At 31.3% G+C, this 14,978-nt stretch overlaps 2 protein-coding genes across 4 annotated transcripts; one reads left to right on the plus strand and one right to left on the minus strand.

The window, feature by feature from the left end:
- The first annotated feature begins 4,153 nt into the window (after positions 1 to 4,153).
- LOC113866812 (meiotic nuclear division protein 1 homolog) lies at positions 4,154 to 5,856 on the plus strand. Its single transcript, XM_027501612.1, has 9 exons — positions 4,154 to 4,234; positions 4,357 to 4,473; positions 4,586 to 4,624; positions 4,751 to 4,858; positions 4,957 to 5,019; positions 5,119 to 5,170; positions 5,283 to 5,327; positions 5,497 to 5,576; positions 5,788 to 5,856. The coding sequence occupies exons 1-9, from the start codon at positions 4,196 to 4,198 to the stop codon at positions 5,854 to 5,856; spliced, it is 612 nt and encodes a 203-aa protein (XP_027357413.1). The 5' UTR covers positions 4,154 to 4,195.
- A 5,831-nt stretch (positions 5,857 to 11,687) lies between these two features.
- LOC113867355 (vacuolar protein sorting-associated protein 32 homolog 2-like) lies at positions 11,688 to 14,613 on the minus strand. 3 transcript variants are annotated; one of them, XM_027502630.1, is made up of 8 exons: positions 14,424 to 14,605; positions 14,174 to 14,312; positions 13,487 to 13,586; positions 13,293 to 13,378; positions 13,100 to 13,191; positions 12,826 to 12,940; positions 12,496 to 12,691; positions 11,688 to 12,227 (listed from the first exon to the last, which is right to left on the minus strand). In XM_027502630.1, exons 2-7 carry the CDS (start codon positions 14,243 to 14,245, stop codon positions 12,500 to 12,502), a joined length of 657 nt encoding a protein of 218 aa, XP_027358431.1. In that variant the 5' UTR covers positions 14,246 to 14,312; positions 14,424 to 14,605; the 3' UTR covers positions 11,688 to 12,227; positions 12,496 to 12,499. The 3 variants fall into 3 exon arrangements, with proteins under 3 accessions (XP_027358431.1, XP_027358430.1, XP_027358429.1); XM_027502629.1 differs by having other exon boundaries at positions 11,805 to 12,223; positions 14,424 to 14,611; XM_027502628.1 differs by having other exon boundaries at positions 11,961 to 12,691; positions 14,424 to 14,613.
- Between the last annotated feature and the right edge of the window lie 365 nt (positions 14,614 to 14,978).

Here is a 14,978-nt window from a genome sequence, read left to right on the forward strand (position 1 = left end):
ATACATGTCGTAGACACCTTCATGTGCAAAGACCGTTCAATGTTTTACTTTTTTACTGATGTAGAAAGGGAATGTTATTAGCTACAAGATTCAAAAACAAAACAGTGGGGTCAACTTGTGAACTTGGGCACACGTTTGTTGTTTTGGACGAAACCAACAACTCTAAAGGTTGCAATAATTTATGTGAAAGAATTCGAGTTGAAATTGACAACAATGCATTCGTTTTATTAAATAGTTCTGATGTGAATGATAGAAGAAAAATACAATGAAAAGTCACAACTCACTCACAAGTAAAGGGTATCAATAAAATGATCATATTTTTGGGGAGTAAAGAATGAGGCTGGAAGCATCATTGCTTCCTTCCCACCTACTTTTGACTTTGGATATAAACATACAAAATTAAGTAATTAATGATAATGAAAATGAATTATAAGTTAATCATCTGAAGCAATTGAACTTGGACCTGTCACCAAATGGGTTTAAGAAGGGTACCAAGAACTGTATCATATAATACACGGGTCCAACTTGAAACCATTTAATTTCCACATTTTGATTTGAACCTGGGCTCTTGGATTTGGTGAGGATATTAAAACATAGTGTCAACATTGACTGCCATTGTTGTTATTCTTTTATCTATGTATGAATATGGTGGATTTACTTTTTCTTTTTAATGTCAGACTAACTAGTAGTTTAAGGAAAACTTGCATGGCCCCATCGACCTCGACGGTGACAACTTGTCATTATTTTAATTTTGTTATAATATTGTAACTTAAAAATAAACATCCGTGATTAAAGTGGCTAATAATATGCCCACTAATAATAAATATAAAATTCTACTGGCCAAGCTTTGATTGTTTTGGCTATGCAAATTCTGACAATGGAAAGTGGGAGATACATTTTTTATTTTTAAAAGTAGCCATGTCTCCTATTTACAATTTTAGATTGATAAAATTATAAATTCTTGTTTAACACATAATTATTGAAGTCTCTAATATATTTAAAATATTTACGTATTTTTTAAGTAAAAATTATACCGTAAATTATTATATTTACAATTTTTTAATTTTTTCAAATTTTTTATATGAAATTTAGATGAATAATGTCATTTAACCCAACAAAATAAAGTTTATCAAACATATGTAGTCTCAAATTTTAAAATAGGTATAATTATAAATTTATTCTATACACTTAATATATAATTTTTTAAAGTCTTTATATGAAAAGTCGTTTATATACGACTCTATATCACTTTAAATTTAATTTTAAAATACTAATTTTGTAAAATGGGAATGATAAAATTTTATTTTTAAATAGGTTTTTCCAACCCGCGGTTTAACAAAATATTTTGAATAATAAGTGTCTACAAATTTTGATCAACGAAACTACTACATGACTAATTCAAATATATTAGAATTTTAAAATAAAATCAAAGTCTTATAGCAGTCACATCTATTTTTTCACTAAGTTTGGTCTTGATCACCTGAAAAATAAATATAAGGATGAGTACTTTACAATATTCAATACACACAACATAGAGATTCACCTTGGTCACCCTTCACATAGTTTCTAACATAGTCATACAAGTAAAATCAATCACAAGCATTATTTTAAGCATTTCATTTTAATTCATGATTGATGCACTCACGACATCAAACATTTTACATGCATGCACTCACCACACACAGTTACGCTTACTGTGGCACTATGATCACAGATTCACACAATAGATGGTCGTCAGTTACCCCACCTCATGGATACTACGTAGGTAGTCACGAACCGCTCAGCAAAGTTAATGGTCAGAAGTCTAATTAGGAAAAGAGTGTGTGGCCTGTGGTGCACACGCTCACTATTGCTGTTACCACCACTTTCTCTTTCTCAAAGTATTTCTACCGTCCATATCTTTCACACCTCCAGTGTATTACTGAACTATTCATAGCATCATTACAACGACATTCAACATGCCTCACTCACACGCATTTCCGTTACATACAACATCTATTCACAGTATACAGCACAACGCCCATAATCATTCACATTACACGGCACATAGGCCCACATTCATTTACAACATTCGACACATATGCCCTTATTCCATCACACATCATTGTCAACAAAATTTACATTTACATTGAACATGCCATCTACACCCATTTCTAACCATGTATGTTATTCAATCATCAATCATTGACATGCACATGCACATGCACACATTCACTCATATTCTCAATCAAGAATATGTCAACCCCACAATCAAACCACATTGTATTCAAACACACAATAATTTTCATCAATCACACATTTTCTTTCCTCTATCTCAACCACATTACAACGTTTAGCAAGATAAACGGTAAACAAAATACAATGAGATAGGGTAGAGTCTCTCTTATCTCAAATTGAACACTTACACACAAACAATGATAGAAAACATTCTCCACACGAATTTCATCCCTAGGACACATGGAAAACTCTATGAGAACTCAAAGAGAATCCAGAAAATAAAGAAGATGAATGAAAATCGAAACCCTAATTATTAAAACTCACCTTCAAGCGTTCCCTACATAAATACAACCTTCAATCTAGCTCACGAACGACTTTGGAAGCAATTTAATCGGTGAAATAAATTTTTGGATCGAAAGAATCAAAGAGATTTTGAAGAGGGAAGGTGGAAAATGAATTTCTCCAACCCTAACCCTTCAAATACCCCTTTACTCGTGATACTCTCGCTGCAGCGAGAACACTTTGCACCAAACACTTTAGCCAAGTTTTCAGTCTAGTTTCAAACATACACATATATTTTCATCACCATACATATATATATCATCAGTTTTTGCAGCAAAAACATCAGAAAAAACTGCACCCTAGTTTCTGCAAATTCTCGTTACAGCAAGACTACACCAAAAAATGCACCATAAACTATTGCTTTGTCGCTATAGTAAGGGACCTCTCGCTACAGTGAAAAAGCGACAATTTCACGTCTTCCTCCCAAGGTTCTTTCGCTATAAGAAGACATCTCTCGCTGCAGCGAGAACACCCTGCACCAAACACTTTAGCCAAGTTTTCAGTTTAGTTCCAAACATACACATATATTCTCATCACCATACATACATGTATCCTCATTATAACATATAATTATATATATACATACATACACACACATATATATATATATACACACACAACACATAAAAGTTCACATAAACACTTATATTTATAACTAAATTATAGTACAAAATTTGAAGTGTTACCATCTATGCTACTATTTATCAAAGTTAGAATAGAGTTAAACTTAGTTTATATATATAGCATATTTTTTATAATTCATATATTTATATTAAACTTACATATAAAAACTTTATATTTTAATTTTTGCACATGACGTATTATAGTTTAATTTGATATTTATATAAAATATATTATTATTATTATTAAGTAGCAGTATTAATTTGTAATTTTTTATATAATAAATAATTTATGCAAGAACTAAAAAAATGAATTAAATACAAAAACTAAAATTATAATTTAATCTTTAAAATAATTATCTATACCTATAGAAAATAAGGAAACGAAAATGTTGTGTGAGTAACAGCCAGAGTATAGTATGATCACTTTTTCAATTTTTGATGTAAAATAAAAACTATATATATATATATATATATATATTGAAAATAATATTCAAATAACATGACTCACTCAACCATTTTCCCGCCAAAACTAGAGAACCGCCACTGAGGAATCTTCCGCTTTACTCCGCCGCCGCCGCCGGAAGCTGTCGTAATGGTAACTCACTCTCTCTCTCTCTCTCTCTCTGTACGTCTGAATTTATTCTGTTATTTTCAATCATTTAGCAAAAGCTTCTATGCCTGGTTTTTTATTTTTAATCCCGTTTTCATCTCAAATTTGTACCGTGTTGTGCGAATTGCTTGGTTCAATTAGCTGACACTGTGTTTTTTTAGGTAATGAAACATTGTTGGTTTTAATCTGACGGAATTTTAAATTTTAAGAATTAGGATTGGCAAGAAAACCTAAACCGGACATTTTGAGTGCTGAATCGATCTATGGCTTTCTGTCAAATCGTGTTGAGGAGCTCAGCTCTCTCCGTGTTTGTGAAAATGCCGTCAATTGAAATTTGGCTGATATGCTTTGTTTGGTGCAGTCGAAGAAAAGGGGTCTCTCATTGGAAGAGAAGCGCGAGAAGATGCTTCAAATCTTCTACGAGTCCCAAGACTTCTTCCTGGTAATCAGCAGCATTTCCCATTTTTTTGTTTTGTTACTTTGAACCTGGATTCTGTTTTTTTTTAATCATATAATTTATTTACTGATTTATATGCGATTGTTTTTATTTTGTTGTTATTTCAGCTTAAGGAGCTCGAGAAGATGGGTCCCAGAAAGGGGGTAATCACTCAGTCTGTGAAAGATGTTGTCCAAAGTTTAGTGGATGATGACCTTGTTTCCAAAGATAAGATAGGAACTTCTGTAAGTTAACATTATAACCAGTTGTATGAGAAAATTGTCAAAGATATAGGGAAGGTTTTTCTCACTGAGTTTCTTCCTCTAATGAATTGATGCTTCTGCATTTGCCTCTCAGGTTTACTTCTGGAGTCTTCCTAGCTGTGCTGGAAATCAGGTGAAATTTTGATGAAAAAGCTACATTGTGCTGTTATAAATTTTTTATGTTGATAAGTTGTTCACTACCCTTACCTTCAATAGTATCCTGATGTAATCTAATTACAACCTTATAAACTCTGAGCAGCTTAGGAACGTGTACCGCAAACTTGATTCTGATCTGCAAAGCAGTAAGAAACGGTATGCCCAACTTGCTGACCAGTGTGAGGAACTAAAGAAAGGGCGAGAGGAATCTGTGAGTTATCGCCCATTTCTTACTAGGTTCCAATTCATTATGCTTCTGTGGCAATAAGATGAATGGTCATCATTATCCTAATATTGCATTTTCACCAGGATGAACGAGAGGAGGCCCTTGCGGATCTAAAAGCCATTGAGCTCAAGCATAACGAATTGAAGGTTGGCTTATGGATTATTTGTTAGTAATGAATGCATTATGTATGATCATATTACTTCAGTTCAGTTTTGTACTAGTCATGTAATATTTGACGTTTTCAGGATGAGTTGGCAAAGTATAGAGACAACGATCCAGCTGCCTTTGAAGCAATGAGTTACGGAATGCTTATTTCCTTATTTATACATTAATTTGACGTTTTAGAAAGTTAATACCTAGTCATAGTTTGGGAGTTGGAGTGCTGATGTTTTTGTATTAATGTTAGCAGAGGAAGCAATTGAAGTTGCCCATGCATCAGCCAACAGATGGACAGGTTCTACCTTCTATGTTTTCTTTGTCATTTTCTTTAACCCTGAATGGAATTTGTCTAGGAGGGGAGAATGGTGTGGAGGATATTGACGAGCTTCTTTCTCCCTGTTGTGCACTTCCCTCTGAACATTCCATTTTCTATAATCTCTATTTGTTGCCAAAAAACTGTGCAGACAACATTTTCACCCTGATGCAGTGGTGTTCAAACAACTTCCCTGAGGCTAAGGAACAACTTGAAACCATGTACAAGGAGGTCAGTCATTTCAGTTTAATGCCTTGATCTGCACTGCAAATCACTATGTAATCCTCAGCTAATTTGTTTTAGTTACTTGAATGGAAAGATAAAATATAGTAATGTTAGCAAGCTTAACACACCAAATATTCATTCTTTTCTGCATTTTCTCAGCTAAAAGATACCGTTCCTTGGTTTCTTACATGTCTTGCAACTTTGTGTCTTCATGCAGGTTGGTATAACAGATGATTTTGACTATTTGGAGTCCGCGCCTGTCCCACTCAAAGCAGTTGCTGATTAATTACTTAAGCCTATCTGAAGGCATACTATTGGCTATCATGCTTCTCTCAAACACTGACAATGAAAATGTAAATTGAGCATTGTCAATAACATCCTCAGAAATGGCTTGTTATTTTGTTTTCCTTCTCCTCTTGCTGTATTAATCATGAGATTTAAGAAGCTTTTTTGCTACTAGTGGCAACATGTATATTAAAGATTAACGCTTTCTGCCTCTATCTTTGGTCACCGTCTTTACTACGGTGGTGTTACTAGCTTTAATGAGGTTCTGCATCGATGCTTTCTGTTTTACATTTATTTTTATGGTTAGAAAAATAAAGTGTTGTGGTTTATGGCCTACGAGCGGCTGTATTTATGAGGTAATCATTTTGAATCGGTGGCTTACTAACCATCCTAGAGCGTCAAGAACTTCACTTCTTAAAAGTTCTTATGTTATATGAAAATAGAGGTCTGTGTTATTAAAAAAGGATATCTAGTATAGAGTATTGAATTTATTTTCATTAAACTTCAGGATATATAACTGTAATTTGTCCTAAAAGTTAATATTAAAAAATCTATTTCCATTAAATTCTTTCATTTGTAGGGGACTACCTTTTAAGGATACTGATTAAAGGATTAAAAATAAATATTTTTATTAAAAATATTATTAATGCACTTTTAACATAATATTAATAAAATGTTTAATTTAGTGAATCCTTAACAGTTCTTTAAAGACACTATTTAACAGTTTCTTATTGTTATTATTTACAATGAGGCTTTAATTTCCTTGTAATGCTCTTTATTTTCATTCATTAGTGATATAGCAAAATGACATTTGCTTTGTTAAATTGTTCACTGGTTAGTTTTTTCGGATTTGCCCACTTGGAGGTTGTTTAACTAACATACACCTAAAGTTTCGTCGCTTCCAATTGTTTGATAGTCTGTTGATTTGTATTTCCTTGGCATTTCCGTTGTTCTCTTTTCCCAGAAATAATTTAAATATGAAATGAGTTGAATTGCTTGGGATGATCCCAATTGCACAGACCTATGCGTATGCCACATTGTTATCAACCTCCTATATATTAATGTTTACTTATTGAGAATGGAGTTTCTAAATGTACTCTCTCGAACAATTTTTGGTCTTGGCACTAAAACACCCCTCATAATATTATGATTTTCCTAATAGCAAAATAATATTATTATTTCCTATTCTATCCCAGGTATAACTCTAACAATCCCATTTAGTTATTGAAAGTGACTAAGTAATTACAGATCACTATCTCACTAGGGTCCAACATTGGCAAATTTAGGTCCTTATAAAGAATAAAAATTAATGAAGTAGATAGTTCATTGAGAAAAAGATGCAAAATAATCAGAGTAAAGATATATAAGTAAAATTTTAAACAACGTTAGTAAAATGAATATAATTAATAAGATTAAGAAAAATAAATATAAGTAAAATACCATTAGTAAATGCAACATTTTTTTGTAAGGGTAAGCAAAAATTGTCAGCAATAGACGAATTCCTCTAAGTTGAAGGAATAGCTCTATCAAATTTTATACCCTCTTTTTATTATCTTCTTCTTATGGGGATTCTGGCTATTGCAAAGAGGCCTCTTTCTCTTTCAAGCGATTCGCGACTTTCTGGTAAGACTATTTGGCGAGGAATTTGGTAACGTAGAAACGCTTATATATATTAGAAAAATGTTAACATCAGTTTTTGAAGAATGAACTAAAATAACTATTATTATTATTATTATTACTTTTTATAATTTTAATATAATAAATATATTTTTTAATAAAAATTATTTTTTAAATGCTTAAACTTAATCTGAAAAACTGAAATTTATTTAATTTTCATTAAATTAATTTTATTAAAATAATATATTTATTACTTAGTCTCTCATAAATCCATACTTATTCATTAATTATATAATATTCGCTTATTTAACAACGTTTTGTGAATAGACTCTTTATAGGAATTAAACTTTAATAAATAAATATAACAAAAATTGAGTCTTTTACTATAAGTTAAATAAATTTAATTTTACATAATATCTAAATCAATTTAAGTTAAACAAAAATTTGAATCAAAACATTCATATATAACTATTTGTAAATTACATATATTATCTATTTGAGATTTAAGTTAAAATAAGATGACTATGGGTGATAAAATTCTTCTTTTAATTACTTAAATTTTAGTTTATTTAAGAAAAAATTTCTAATTTTATAATATATTAAAAATTAAAATAAAAACTGTTCATAATTGATAAAATTTAACCAAAATATTATTAGTTATAAAAAATACGACATAATAAAAAATAATAACTAAAAATATTCTCATTCAAGAAAAAAAAAACTTAAATTTAATATACAAAGATTAACTTAAAACGGATTTGGGTAAGTGGGGAATATATGGGATAAAAAGTTTTTAACTGTTTATATATAATTAACAGCTCAAAAAATTATAAGATACTATAGATAACAACCAATAAATAAATGTGGATTTACTTCATTTATTTTCTCATTTATTCTTAAAAGTATATTCTCTGCAAAGCATTTTCCTCACCTTAGCTTACACTTTATGCTCCAATGTGTATCCTTTACCTTTCTTTTATAAAGTTTATTGTGAACTGTAACACCAGCTAATTTTAATTTTTATAGTACTTATTTTAATAGTTATATATTTTAATTGAGTGACAGCGTAAAATAAATTATAATAATAATACATCAAAATTATTTAATATTTAAACAAAGCTTTTATTCAAGTATTTAATATAATTTACATCTGTATATTTGTAGTTGAGAAAAGTTAAAATAACTTTTTACTAATCGAATCACGTGTTTAATTAATAAAAAAATATATTTTATTATTTAGTTAACGATGTGTTTTTATAATGTAATAAGAAAATTAATTATTATATCATAAGTAAATAATATAAAATATTATTTTATGTTTTAAATTATAAAAAAACTATAATATCATATTAATAAATATTTTTAAATGTTTATTTATATGTATAATAAGGAATAACATATATTATAGTCAAATAGAGAAAAAAAATCAAAAAAGTAGTAATCAAATTAAAATTTTAAATTTGTAATTATAAAATGGAGATAGAGTATTGGCTAAATAGTATGGATAAAAATTATTATTACTAGTAACTGTTTTTTTTACAGTATACTGATATTATTAAATTAAATTATAAAGTTTTTTGAAAAAACAGAGAATTATAAAATAAATTATTTTATCAAAATGTTACACATATATTATTTATTTAATAAAATATTTTGATTTGAGTGTGGGTGTGTGTAAAGATAAAATCATGATAAAAATAATTAGCAAAAAAAATTGTGATAAAAATAAGAATCAAATTTATTTATACTGTAATATCATATTAATACTTGAATTTATATATATGATGATTAAATAATTGAAGAGAGAGAACAATATTTAAAATGAATAAAATAATAATTAAAATTGAAAATTACAATTAAAAATAAAACTTTACTTTTATACAACATATAGTAACTGATAAGCTATCGTTCATTCAAACCATTGGGATTATCGAATCTTATTATGTAACTCATAACACTGTCATCTATTTGTTGTGTTCTATGTGGTCCCACCGCATCCAACGGTAGCCGTCCAAAGGTAACGGTTCAATCGTCTTATGAGTTTGGACAAAATTTGATTTTTTAAAATGTTTTTTTTGCAAACTCTTAAAGATAAGACAATTTTATAATTAAAAATAAAAGAAAATGAATTGAAAGATGAAAGAGAATGAGAGTTGTAAATGTTCGACCAATGATTGTTGAATTGTTGGACGAGGTCTCCCTCATTCTCTACTCTACAGCTAGACTGTGTAACGTGCAGCAAATATTGACCCTACACGTGGCATCCATCGACGGCTAGTGGAGGCCCTCTTCTCTTACTTATATTGCTAGCCAGAGTGGCCAAGATTCTCTCAACCCCTTTGCGTTTGCATTTGCATTTGCATTTTCATTGTTATTCTCTCACTCCATTCCCTCGTTATAAACAAATCTTGGCCTCAGCAAAGTCTCAATTTTCAGAGTTGCAATTACAATGGAGGTCTTGAGAGTTCAGCTTTTCTTCATGTCTGTCATAGCTCTTGCTTTGGCTTTTGTCTCACCTTCCATCAACGCTGAGGTCCCTGCTCCTGCCCCTGCTCCTACTAGTGATGGTATGCTCTGCCCTCTCTGTATCATTCCAATATGAATCTTGTATTAATATCCATTTTTTTAACATGTATCTATCAGAATAATTAATTAATAGTAAGTTTTTATAAAAAAAATTCATATTTAATGTTATCAGTCTATTAAATTTAGTGATGTTGTGTAAATTTTAATAAATTAAAAATTCCATCATATATAAATTCTTAACATGATATGATTACTAAGTGAGAAAGATATATTTTTTGTCAAATCAAAAATTTACGGGATGAATTTGCTGAAACTCAATAACACTATAGATTAAAATCCATATCATCTCTCTGTTTCATGTGTACTCTTTTCAATTCTCATGGAAATTAATTTTTGTGTCCAAATTCTCATTGGGTTTGCTGAAGAGAAGGTTGTGGCTGATGATGTTATTTGCTGTGATTGCAGGAATAGCAGTGGACCAAGGAATTGCCTATCTGCTAATGCTGCTGGCTCTGGCCCTTACTTACATCATCCATTAATCACCCCATTCTTCTATTAGCTATGTTTTCTTTTTAGCTCTCGTCTTGTATTTATTTCTTTGGATTCTATTCTTTCAATGAAATTCTTTTTGATATGTGTATGTGTTAACACACGAGTCTCCCTCTATCCGTTTATTTTTGCAAATTGGTTAATTTTGTTACTTGAAACAGAAGGAATTAATCATAGCTATTTTAATTTCTTAGTTTCACACCATTTTTGACAAATTTTGGCAGAATGCCATAGGCTGATAAAAAAAAAGGTTGGGTTGGGGTTAGGGGTGGAATAAGCAAATTTTTATTTTTGGCTTTTTGGGTTCCTTTTGCTTTTTAGGGAGAGATAGTTGTACGCGTGGTCTCCACAAAACAACTTGCAATGTCAAATTCGTCTTCGGTTGCTAAGATTATGAAAGAAGACGACAAACCCAACTCAAGTCTCAAAACAATGGAAATAAAATATAATACGTGAACGATACGATTAAAGCAAAGTTGTTTATTTCGTCTTCACATAAAAATTTATTGTTTATTTCTTTGAGAATTTTAACTCGGAAATTGTTCGTCCCAAAATTTGCCCACATTTGGTACCCGCGTTGTAATGTGATATTTTAAATAAACACAAAACTTGACAATTAGTTGTGTTGAAATAAGTGCATTTTCATGCATATTTAAATATGAATCCAAATATTCTATATGTCACTGAATTTGACCACTTTAATTACTTTCTCCTCCTGGCATAGACTCAGATCTCTTAAGAAAACATGCTCTTATTAGAAGAACCTCAATATTATAATTGTTCCGAATTAGAAACGGTGATAGAGAGAGGTTATTCGAGTCTTGAATGTCATGATTTTGAAATGCTAGGATTCGTTGGCATAACCCCACAATGGTGAGAAACAGATGCACAGGCCAGTTATTCTTATTTTTATAAACCATAGTAAATTAAAATACTGATATATTATGCTATGCATCAAAACGTGTATACAAATATCTGCGGCCCGTTATACGCTTGTGTCAAACTAGTAATCCTCAAATAAGACTTTGAAATTATATAAATCAGATTATTTAACTTTTTGAAATTTAAAAAATCTTCTGCTATAAAAAAAGACAATTTAAATTCAACAAATTCGTAATCAAGACAATGTTCATCTGTAGCGTTTCAAAAGTTTTAGCGTCTTCATTTTCAACATTAAATGAACTCTTCTAGAGCTTCACTTTAATTTAGGATATTAAAATCTTCCCCCTTTTCCCCCTGCAATGTAGCTTGTAAATCCTCCTAGAGACACAATAAAATTCATTATTCACAACCTTGGTTGTGTTCTATAGGACATAGGACAACCGATTCTTACTCCTTACCCTACGCTGTAGCATGTTTGAGATATACATTATTGATGAAACTGATGCCAAATATTAAACTTGACCACACGAAGCATAGGATATAGCCAAATGTATTAATATTTGATACGTATACATGAAAAAGGGGGTTCGAACTCATCCAAGAGAAAAAAAGTAGTCAATTTTTGAAGGACTCATGTGTTTAATATTTTTTCACCTTTTATATACATCCTCTGGTCTGTTCAATAATTTCACACAGATAAGCGAGCGGGAGAGAAGCAGAATTCTCCACATCATAGTGATGATAATTCATCACTGAAGCCACTTGTCATCATGCATAAAAATGCCTGCAAAATTCTGGCTAAATCAAAGCCAGAGGCAAAACCAATAAGAACAACTGCCTAAAATAAGATTCTCATACTTATTCTCAGAAAGTGATCTTAGGCAATACGTTTCAAACTATGATACATCATATGAGCGCATTAAACTGTGCAGAAGTGGGATATTTCACCATGAAAATAGAGCATACACATCATTTACTGTCGCGATAAATGCAACTCTAGTTCGCCTAAAACAAACTAATGCATAGATAACAATACAAATCCAGTGTCACAGCTGAGAAAAGGGACCTGCTCAAAGCGCCATCTCAGCCTGCAAAGCTGCCAATTCATCTTCCTCAGGAGTGGGCTTTGCAGGAACAGGGCGAGTAGGTTGGCGCCCGGCTGGGACCTGCACAGGGGCTGCAGGAGCTGTAGTTGCTGGCTGAAGAAGCTGTTCTTCCAACTCAGCACCCTCCAGTTCTTCAAGTTCTGCTTCCAATTCATCCTGAGAGGAGAAAATTATTCAGAATAATCCACGAGCATGCATTGGTACTCTAGAACACTACTACAATATTAAGATACAAATATCCTGTTTCCAACCAAAATAACACAACTAAAATAAACATCTGAGAAGATGACCTCATCAAAATCAGCAGCTGCACCAATTGGAGCTGACAATGCTTCCTGAATCTGTTTCATATTTTCAGTCTGTTCATTGATCTCATCCATGGTCTTGTCAACATCATCAATATTCCTGAAAAAAATGTCGCAAGTCAACAATGTCATAAATCATAATAAAAAATTGAACAAATATAGTAGGCCATAGCATGATAATATGACAAAAGAAACATGAGAAAATGTCAAGATTGAAATCACTAATGATTTTATACATAAATAGCACCAAACTACATACGTTGCTTTTTGCATAGCCTTCATAGCAGATGCTCCAGTTCTTAATGCATCTACTGTTTCTGTTGTGGCTTTAGCACCTTCCAACATTATCATCTGTAACAAAAATTAACAGCATAAGATGGAAAAGAAGCTCAATTAACCAAATCATCTTTTGAACAGTTGCTATATACAACAATACAACATTGCTTTCACACCTGGTCATGAATACGCAACTGGAAATTTCCAAGCTGCTCTATCTGCTGTTCATATAATCTCTTCCTCTTCAAACATTGTATTGCCGCTGCATGAAACAAAATCTCAAATCACATGCCACAAAATAAGTAATAAGTTGGGGGGGGGGGGGGGAGCGGGGAGGCACCCTGAAGTACCCATGAGTTTAGTAACCTACCCCTTTTGTTCTTCCCCCTAGTGAATTCCTTGGCCTTTTCGACTTCCGCTGCAGCCTTTTTAAGGAGCACTTTCTCCTTTTTCTCCAGCATTTCAAGTGTCTAAATGATTCATAGAACAAACCATCCAATTTCAGAAAATCTTTCTCAAAGTGACAGTTACCACTCAAAACAAATGGATCACGATAAATCTCTCTCAAAGCGTAAATTACCACTCAAAGCAATATTTAAATACACATTTCAAATAAAAAGCATTAAAACACAGACCAAAAAATTTATTGATAAAAACTCAGATAATCAGCTCAGTCTAAAACTTGGAAGAAGATTCTGCCAATGACTTCATAATTTTGGAGATACTACAGTAAAACAAAATATTTTTAGCAATCATGTGAAGCCAATTAACTAAGATTTTAAATGGGACATGGAACAATTGTTATTGTTCATAATTCATAGCTGAAGTGTACTACTAAGAAGCAAAGTTGCCATGACGACAACACTGCTTATTCAGTGTCAACCGCCACAAGGTAACAATTAAGAGCAAAACAGAACAATACAATTCATTCAAGTCAAAATACAAAGTTGAATTCATCAAATATGCACATATCACCATAACATAATAAAAGAAAAACAATGATCGAATATGAAAAACGGAAAATAACACTGTTTAAGGAAAATCAAAGGCAAATTACTTCGTTTAACTTGTCCAAAGTGGCAACAGCATTGGTTTCCTGTTTAGGTTTACCAAATATCCGGTTGAACATGATTGCGATCGATTGAAACCCTAGTGCGTCGCAAGCGATGGGATTCTCAATTCGTCAACCGATCTTCCTGAAACGATCAAAACTTCATCAAAACCGAACCAATTTTTTTTTATCGTTGAATGAATGATAGTGTGCAAAAAAATAAAAATAAAAATAGAAAAGGGAGATAAGAACAAACCCAGATGAAGAATTAGATTATGAAGTGAGAGTGAGAGAGAAGAGAACAGAAAGATTAGGGCTTGGGATCTGGGAAGGATAGAAAAAGCAAAAACAAAGAACGGTGGTTTGGTTAAGTTTGCTTAAGCGTGTTGTGTTGTGTTGGGAGGTTCAAAGAAAGCGAACGGAACATCGAAGGAAGCTGAAACCACGTGGCGCTCATTCACTTTCTCTAATCTATTCATAATGTCTACATATTATTATTTTTTTAATCATATTTTCATTTTTATTTATTTTTTATGGAAACTATTATGAGAATAATATTATTCTTTAAAATTTATGGGATATCCTAAAATCACTGTCATCGGTTATTTTAGTTAACACTGATTTTGTATATTATCTTATCCCTATCTCCATTCGGTGTTACTATTAAGGTTGTTACTTTCTACTTGAAACATTGAACAATACTATTAGTATTACGTTTCTATCAAAATCAGACTTTTTCTTCTATAATTGTTTTCAGACTTTTAATATCAATTTTAATGGGATGGTAAATTTTGTGTGAAACATTTTGTGA

The sequence above is a fragment of the Abrus precatorius genome, unplaced genomic scaffold, assembly GCF_003935025.1.
Source record: "Abrus precatorius isolate BTA unplaced genomic scaffold, Abrus_2018 Scaffold5, whole genome shotgun sequence".
NCBI classification, from domain to species: Eukaryota; Viridiplantae; Streptophyta; class Magnoliopsida; order Fabales; family Fabaceae; genus Abrus; species Abrus precatorius.